Here is a 9,311-nt window from a genome sequence, read left to right as displayed (position 1 = left end):
TTCAGTTGGTTGGGGGACTTAGAATTTTATTTTTGGTTTACAAAACTGTTGCATGAATTGACTCAGTTAATCCACTGAATTTATAAATTACAAACTTTTACTATTCTCAACTGATAAATTGAGGCAACAATTTAAGTATAACTTGAGCAAGTCCATATAGAGTGGAGCCAGGAACGCAGACAATGAGACACCATACCCCATGGTCTTAGGTCACAGTCATTAAGTGGGAGACAGGGGCTATAAATTCATTAGAAGGTTAAGTTAGGAATTAAGTAATTAGGTAAGGAGTTAGGAATTCAGTTAATTAAGTTACGAATTAATTATTAAATATGGAGGAATTTATCATGTAGTTGGGGAGTACTAAGACATAAGAGAAAATAATAAAAAAAACAGGAGCGGCCGGGCGCGGTGGCTCACGCCTGTATTCCCAGCACTTTGGGAGGCCGAGGCGGGCGGACAGGTTGAGCTCAGGAGTTCGAGAACAGCCTGCGCAACATAGCGAGACCCCCGTTTCAAAAAACACACAAAAAATTTAAAATTAAAAAACAAACAAACCAGACGTAGAGCGGTTGTGGAGAAGGGAAGCGAAGGGTGGGAGTTTGGTTTCGGGGGAACCATAGAGAAGGGCCAGCCTCCCGGCTTCCTAGAGAGGCTGTAGGGACCGACGGCCGGCCAGCTAATGCTTCCGTCTTGGCCCCCTTGCGAGCGCTCGGGTTGAGTTTCCCGGGCTTCCCTGACTCGGCTACCTGTTCTGGAGGTCAGGCTTTGGGCCCTTGCAGAGGTCGCCGGGGAGCGCGCGCCGCCGCCAGAGCCTGGGCCCAGTCCCCAGTCTTCAGAGACGCACTCGACCTTCCTGCTCCGAAGAGCTGGCCTGATGCCCTCGGGTCGCGGTATTCGTGGGGAGGATGGGAGCCGTGACTATAGGGTCTCCTGCTTCCCAGGGTGGAGCTTTCAGATCCCAGTTAGGTCTTCGGTCAGCATCACCCGCTGGGACATTGAGCGTCTTACCCTTGTCACCCGGGGCTAGGTCCACTTATATTTTGTCCTGCAGCCTGTGGTTTGTTTAGGGGTCCCCGTTATATCCTACTTTCTCTCCAGAGACTTGTTTTGGGTTTTTGCCATGAACACTAGAAGCATTCAATACAAACTACTTAGTAATGCATTCATAGTGGGGCCAAGAATTTTTTTTAAAAAACAGCCACGAATCCACTGCAGTTCTTGACTCTTGCTTTACAGATATTCTTTCTAGAGTTTCCAGTGTCACCAAGCAGATCTATAGGAGAATATGCAGAGGGAGCATTTGCAGCATCCCATGAATCAGTGGAGAGGGTGAATGACAACAGCTAGTGTGCCAAGAATATCTGCAGTGCTAGTGGCAGGAGACAGAGGGGAAGAGGCGGCAAATGTAGAAGACAAGACAGATCAGTCTCATTGTGGTTCTCTCTTAGCTCCGCAGGTTCTTACTTTTCCAAACCTAGAGGGCAGTGCATGAAGCCAGGGGTCATCAGCCATGCTCCAGACAGTGTGGTTCCAGGTGAGCAGAGCTTTCTTTCAGCTTTCCATACTCAGAACAGATATGGAAGGTCAGTACAGCCCCAGTAGCCTGACTTGGCCAGTCTCATGCTTAGTTTTACACCCTTCAATAGAGTATGTAAAAACAGTATGCGAGGGGAGTTTATGAACGAGAGTAGGTGAATTTGGGAGGGTCAGGTAGGTTGGAAAAGAAGGAATGAATTATCCTAGAAAGTGGGAATCTGCATTCATGAGAACTGAAAGTGTGGCCTGGAGATGAGCAGCTTTTGCATTACAGAGGGCGCTTGATAGGCAAAATGTCAGGCCCCCTCCCCAGATCTCCTAAATCAGAATCTACATTTTTACAAGATCTGGAAAATTAAAGGGCAGATTAAAATTTGAGGAGTGCTAGTCTGCGTCACAGTACACAAAGAAAAGCCATTTCTGAGGTTAAATAGACACTTCCAAGGGAGGAGTTTACCCTGCAGACCACTCAGTAAAGGTACAGTGAAGCCAGAACTGGAAACATCTGGAAAATGTAGTTTGATGAGGGAGATGTATTTTTGGAGGAATGATGAGTTTGGAGCTGAAGCCAGTGCCTTTAGCTCAATGCGAAGACATCAGTCTAACCTCTGTGAGAGTCTATATCCTTTCTTGGCTATAAATTCATGTAGCATTGGGAGCACTTTTCCCTCCAGTTTTCTTGGTGGTAGATGATGGTTTTACTGGATTTTTCTCCAGTGTCCTAGATCATGGAATGAGAAAGCTGAGTTTATCATGTGATGGATGTATCTTGTAATGAGAAAGCTCCATCCCAAGGACTTAAAAACAATGTGTGTGTCCTTTTGGTGGATATTGGACCATCCACTTCTGTTGGAGAACTTCAGCGAAAATTCATTCCTACAAGTCAGGAAGTGTGCTGTGGTGGTATGCTGTGCTCTCCTGGTGCTTTGCCTGACGTACAGTAATCACTTAGGATTAGATTCCACAAAGAGGACCCCAAATGACAGTGGATTAAACAAGATAAAGGCTTCTCTCTCATACAAAAGTATCAAGAGTCAATCCAGAGCTAGTGTGGCAGCTCCTCTATTATCATGCTCTCAGGCTCTGTCTTTCTGCTCTACCATCCTAGCAGTGTCTCACCTGCTCTAGGCCACTTTATTGTCCAAGGTGGCTGCTTGATCTCTAGCCATCATGTGTGCATTCCAGCTAGAAGAGGAGCTGCCCAAAAAAAGGTGAACCTGTCTCTTTTAGGAACCTTCCCATAAGTCCCCAACAATATTTATACTTGCATTTCATTGGCCCCACTTCGTTGCCAGGGTTGAGTGCAACCTCAAGTAAAATTAGGGTTCCAATACTAAGAAAGAAAGGGGGTACACACACACCTGTCAGTCTTTGCTACAATCTCTAAGAGGAACATTTGTCATTTAGAATCTTCTAGGAAGTTCCCCCAATCTCATCTGTGGTTGTAGTAAGTGCTGAGATTTAGATGATATCATGTGCCAGGTGATATCTTCGTGCGTTACAGATAATAACTTATGCCATCCTTGTAAGAGTCCTGGGATACTATTGTTATCCCAGTTTTACAAATGGGGGCAACTGAGGCACAGAAAGTTTAATTGTCTCATCCAAACTCATCCAAACTCTAATACTTATTAACAGCTAATGAGTATTAGAGATACTATTTGAACTTAGGGAGTCTAGCTTAGAGCAGGGTTTTTCAACCTTGGCATCATTTACATTTGGGCCAGATAATTCTTTGTTTGGGGGATGTCCTGTTCATTATAGGATATTCAGAAATAGCCCTGGCCCACTATCTACTAGATGCCGGTAGCACTACCGTTACCACCACACTGCAGTTGTAACAACTAAAAATGTCTCCAGACAGTGCCACATAGTCCCTGGGGGACAGAATTGCCCCCATGTTGAGAGCCACAGCCTTAACATCTGTGCCATTTGCCACTATGTTGTGCTGCCCCTGTAACCCACTTCCTATAGAAGGGAGTCAATAGCCCCACTAAATGGAGAAAGAGTAAGTGCAAGTAAAGGACAGAAGAAGAGTGATCACAGATAGAGAAGATCTGGAGAAGCTAAGTGTTTCAGAAAACAAGGAACCAAAGAATGTGCTGATAATTAGAGGGATGTTTCAGAGGTATGGAGAGGTAGAGCATAATGTCAAGAAAAGGTGGGGTCCATATTCCCAGCTAGTTGTTGACTCTGAAGGAAGTAAGAGAAGAGTATTAACAGATGTATCTGTTCTGCACTGTCCAGGAAGGTACGCCCTGGCTACATGTGCCTATTTAAATTAAAATCAATTAAAGTTCCTCAGTCATGCTAGCCACATTTGAACTTTCTGGCTAAGGGGTAATCTGATTACTGTATAGTTACTGTTTTCCTCTTGTAACTAATAAGCAATCTATGAGGAGACATTTAAGATCATACAAATATTCTGCTTCTCATCAAAATTTCCTCCTAGATTTAGCATCCATTGATGATTTTTGCCCAAACCAATCTTTACAATGATGACTGCAAATCTTCTAGTACTTCTTTTTTTTTTTTTTTTTTTTTGGAGACGGAATCTTGCTCTGTCGCCCAGGCTGGAGTGCAGTGGCGCAATCTCGGCTCACTACAAGCTCTGCCTCCCGGGTTCACGCCGTTCTCCAGCCTCAGCCTCCCGAGCAGCTGGGACTACAGGTGCCTGCCACCACGCCCAGCTAATTTTTTGTGTATTTTTAGTAGAGACAAGGTTTCACCGTGTTAGCCAGGATGGTCTTGATCTCCTGACCTCGCGATCTGCCCGCCTCGGCCTCCCAAAGTGCTGGGATTACAGGCATGAGCCACTGTGCCCAGCCCAAATCTTCTAGTACTTCTATGTTAGATTTCTTCACTCAGAAGAGGCTTAAGTACAAAGAGAAGGTTGTTGACATGATGAACTGAGAAAGACTACAGTGTGAGTCAGAGATAGATGTTATAATGGGACTAATTTATATAAAAGTGGTCAGTTCATTTTGAACTTTTTGCTTCCTTATACAACCTTGTAATAAATACTCAAAGAGGACTCCTTTTAGTCTATTTCAAAGTGCTTAATATTGCTGATTGCCATCATCTGAAAATGGAAATAATAATTCTTATTTCACAGATGTGCTATAATGATTGAGCAAATTGATTTAAAAGTGACTGACACAGGACAAAGCTTTAAACAACCTGTGATGGTGTCCTTCTTTCCTGAGAAGCTGGAGGTGGTTTTAGTGGGAAGCAGAAAGAGAGAGACACGTAGTGAAGAGGACAGCATTGGCAGGTCAGACAGAGCTTAGGTGATCAGTGGGCAGATCTCTGCGGATGGGAGATTGCCATCCTGTCCTGGAGTGAAGTGTGTTAGGAGACAAAGAAGTAACACTGCACATCACCTTCAAGGGAGAACTATTAATAGCTTCTGATAAGGCAAGATGATAGAAAGGGGAGAAATATCCAGGATGAAAGGAACTTTATCCACATGAAATCACTCCTCTGTCTGTAGCAGAAGATGTAGAGGAGGAAGACCAGAAAGAAGCTGGGTGGAGGGCCCTGATACGTGCTTCAGGATGGATGGAGGCAAGGTGAAAGACAGCTACCTGCTGTGGTCGATTTAGAAAGCATGCCAGAAAAATATACCTGGCCTGTGGAACCAGACATGGGTTGACATGATCACCCGGCAGAGAACAGCAGGTGCTGGGCTGTGTACTTAGGATGATAATATTAGGGCCCCAGAGGTATGCACATGGAAAGTTGGAATGCTGGCTCGGGGCTGCCCCTGCTGGGGTCCTGTGTGGCTCTCCTTGCCAGTACAAACCTTCCATGGGGCTCAGTGCCATGGATTCCAGTAAATTTATCCCTTTCCTGGAATTCAGGCCTCTCCCTCTGTTCTTGTGCAGGGCTTGAGCAGGAACCTGTTGTTTCAGGAGCCAGTAACCTTTGAGGATGTGGCTGTGTACTTCACCCAGAATGAATGGGCCAGCCTGCACCCTACGCAGAGGGCCCTATACAGGGGGGTGATGCTGGAGAATTATGCAAATGTGACTTCCTTGTGTAAGTCCTCCTTCCTCTCTGAAACTCAGCTTCTGCCCTTGGGGGCTCCTAGATTCCTCCTTAGCGGAACTAGGATCTCTTTAATACCATCAGAATTGATGCCCTATGGGCTGAGCTCCCTAATCCCCAGTGCCAGGGGTAGCTGGATGGAGAAAGAGCTGGGTTCACTTTGGTGTTTAACAGGACTTTTCTCTTCCCTGATTCTTAATGGAGACCCAACTGCAGGGGGCTTTCCTCTGGGTACAGAGAGAACTGAGAAGGTTCCTGGTGCACTGTCTTCATTCCTTCCATCTTCCAGTTCCCTGGAGCTGATCTTGGCCCTATTGCCTATGTGTGAGTCCCCTAGGGCCCTCGTGTACACACCCCCCAGTGACTCTGGGAGCATTCTGTCCTCTTAGAGGCCAGAGTAAGCTTCAAGCCCTTCCTTAGATTCTGCAGATTCACTCCTCCCTGACTTCACTTAGTCTCCTGGGCCATCCTCTTCTATTTTCATCTGGCAAAGCAGAGAGTAGTCTGAGGGAGGTCAGTGTTGATTCTCCTCAGCTTCATGTTCCTTTTCTTTCTCCTGTAGCAGCATTTCCATTCCCCAAACCAGATCTGATATTCCAGCTGGAGCAAGGAGAAGCAGCATGGGGCCCAGATCCCTGGACACTTGATGGGGGAGAGGCCCTGAGAGGCATGTGCACAGGTGAGCAGGAGAGCCTACCATCCTCCTTTCCAGCTTTGCCTCCTCCTTTCTTTTAACAATTTAGCATGAAAAAGGCTTTTCCTTGTCATATGATGGTTGTGGGGATTAAAATAGTCACTCTTATTCAAAGAAGTGTTGCTTACCAGAACTTCATCCCCAAACTAGAAAAGACGAGTCCCGCCATTTTATTTCTGCCATTTTTCTTTGTAAAGCTAAAGGATTTCAGGCTGGATGTGGTGGCTTACACCTATATCCCAGCACTTTGGGAGGCCAAGGTGGGAGGGTGCTTGAGGCCAAGAGTTCAAGACCAGCCTGAGCAACATAGCAAGACCCTGTCACTACAATAAATAAATAAATTAGCTGGGCATGGTGGCATGTGCCTATAGTGCCAGCTACTCAGGAGGCTGAGGCTGGAGGATCCCTTAAGCCAGGAGTTTGAGGTTGCAGTAAGCTAGGATCACACCATTCCACTCCAGCCTGGGTGACAGAGTGAGACCCTGTCTCTAAAAAACAAAAGATTTCCAACAGGCATCTGTTGGTTGGTCAACTCAGGAATATAAACACAATATAGTAAGAACTTGGTTTTGGTTTTTTTTTTTTTTGAGATGGAGTTTCGCTTTGTTGCCTATGCTGGAGTGCAGTGGCACAGTTGTGGCTCACCACAACCTCCGCCTCCTGGGTTCAAGTGTTTCTCCTCCCTCAGCCTTCTGAGTAGCTGGGACTACATGTGCGCGCCACTATGCCTGGCTAATATTTGTATTTTTAGTAGAGATGGGGTTTCATTGTGTTGGCCAGGCTGGTCTCGAACTCCTGCCCTCTTGGTCCGCCCCACCCTCAGCCTCCCAAAGTGCTGGGATTACAGGTGTGAGGCACCACGCCTGGCCAAGTGCTTGGTTTTTTAAAAATAAATTTATTTATTTGTTTGTTTGTTTATTTTTTGAGACAGAGTTTCACTCTTGTTGCCTAGGCTGGAGTGCAATGGCGTGATCTTCACTCACCGCAACCTCTGCCTTCCAGGTTCAAGCGATTCTCCTGCCTCAACCTCCCAAGTAGCTGGGATTATAGGCATGTGTCACCACACCCAGCTAACTTTGTATTTTTAGTAGAGATGGGGTTTCTCCATGTTGGTCAGGCTGGTCTCGAACTCCCAACCTCAGTTGATCCACCCACCTCAGCCTCCCAAAGTGCTGGGATTACAGGCATGAGCCACCGCACTTGGCCTATTTATTTATTTCTTGAGACAGAGTCTTGCTCTGTTACTCAGGCTGGAGTGCAGTGGCACTATTTTGGCTCACTGCAACCTCTGCCTCCCAGGTTCAAGTGATTCTCCTGCCTCAGCCTCCCAAGTAGCTGGGATTACAGGCGCCCACCGCCACACCCGGCTAATTTTTGTAGTTTTAGTAGAGACAGGGTTTCACCATGTTGCCCAGGTTCGTCTTCAACTTCTTACCTCAAGTGATTCTCCCGCCTCAGCCTCCCCAAGTGCTGGGATTACAGGCATGAACCACCGCGCCCAGCTATAACTTGTTTTTATAAGAACATTTTGTGTGTGTGTGTGTGTGTGTGTGTGTGTATAAAACTATATATGTAAATGGAATTTTTCTAAATTCATAAACACTGAATTTTACATTTATGTATTGGGAATGAATGGTTTTCTTTTTTGAAAGATACTGAATTGAGTTAAATGTAAAGACCAATCAGAGATTTGGTATACAGCTTTCCTCATTCTGTGGGCTCTGTTATCATATTCTGTCAATCTTTTATGCTATTCAGAGCCTCTGTAAGGCAAATGCTCCTTTCTAATTTCCCCACTTTGCCTTAATCAATACCTTAAATTGATTTCAGCATTTCAGATCATCTAGGGGCTTTCCCAGTATCCTTCCTGCAATTGTTAGTGTTTCCCCTTGCCACAGGTGTACATTTTCTATTTAGCCTGCCAGGTGAATCACATGAACACCTGAAGTGTGCCTAGTGCAGCTGAGGAACTGAGTTTTTAATTTTATTCCATTTTAATTAATTTACATTTAAGTAGCCACATGTGGCTAGTGGCCACCTTTTGGGAAAGTGCAGCCTTAAACAATGAAAAGAGCAGCCTCAATCTGTTTTTTGTAGTTTATTGATTAGTAAATTTCAAACTCTGGTATGTATCAGAATTACTTGCAGAGCTTGTTAAAACACAGATTGCCAGGTGCCACCTCCAGAGATTCGAATTCAGTAGACTGCTGTGGGGCTGAGAATTTGCATTTCTTTTTCTTTTTTTTCAAGATAGGGTCTTGTTATTTTGCCTAGGCCGGTCTCAAATTCCTGGGCTCAAGTGATTCTTTCACCTCTGCCTCCTAATTAGATGGGACTACTGGCACACACCACCAAACCCAGCCCCATTAATTTGCATATCTAACAAGTTCCTAGATGATACTGGTCCAGGGACCACCATTTGAGACCACTGTTCTTGACGATCTAGAAGCATATTCTTTAAACTCTGGGTTGCAACTCATCAGTGAGTTGTTACCAGCATTTAAAAATTAGACTACATTGTATTAGGTGTAGATAAAGACTAAAGTAGTATAAAGTCTATTGTGAATGCATCACTTTTTTTTTTTTTTTTTTTTGGAAACAGAGTCTCGCTCTATCCCCCAGGCTGGAGCGCAGTGGCGCAATGTTGGCTCACTGCAATCTCTGCCTCCTGGGTTCAACCGATTCTCATGCCTCAGCCTCATGAGTAGCTGGGATTACAGGTGCCCGCCACCACACCTGGCTAATTTTTTGTATTTTTAGTGGAGACGGGGTTTTGCCATGTTGGCCAAGCTGATCTCGAACTCCTGACAGGTGATCCACCTGCCTCGGCCTCCCAAAGTGCTGGGATTACAGGCATGAGTCACTGCGCCTGGCATGAATACATCACTCTTAAGGACATTGTTTTGTTTCGGTTTCAGCTGTGTGTTTGTGTGTGTGAGCATATCTGTATTGTTTTAGGATCCAAAATGTGAGTCATGGTCAACAAGCCTCAAAAAACACTAAGATGAAAGTTTCATTTGTCAGATCTTTG

The 9,311-nt window shown here is 45.3% G+C and overlaps 1 protein-coding gene across 4 annotated transcripts in view; it reads left to right on the top strand.

The window, feature by feature from the left end:
* The first annotated feature begins 684 nt into the window (after positions 1-684).
* Positions 685-9,311, top strand: part of LOC129033625 (zinc finger protein 620) — a 47,375-nt gene continuing 38,748 nt past the window's right edge. The window contains exons 1-4 of one of the 4 annotated variants that reach the window (XM_054482423.2): positions 698-890; positions 1,449-1,534; positions 5,424-5,577; positions 6,149-6,265. In XM_054482423.2, the coding sequence (XP_054338398.1) occupies positions 1,511-1,534; positions 5,424-5,577; positions 6,149-6,265 (295 nt within the window). In that variant the 5' untranslated portion in view covers positions 698-890; positions 1,449-1,510. The other 3 variants (XM_063661269.1, XM_054482424.2, XM_063661267.1) reach the window with 3 other exon arrangements.

The sequence above is a fragment of the Pongo pygmaeus genome, chromosome 2 (assembly GCF_028885625.2).
Source record: "Pongo pygmaeus isolate AG05252 chromosome 2, NHGRI_mPonPyg2-v2.0_pri, whole genome shotgun sequence".
NCBI classification, from domain to species: domain Eukaryota; kingdom Metazoa; phylum Chordata; class Mammalia; order Primates; family Hominidae; genus Pongo; species Pongo pygmaeus.
This window is presented reverse-complemented; position numbering and strand designations above follow the sequence as displayed.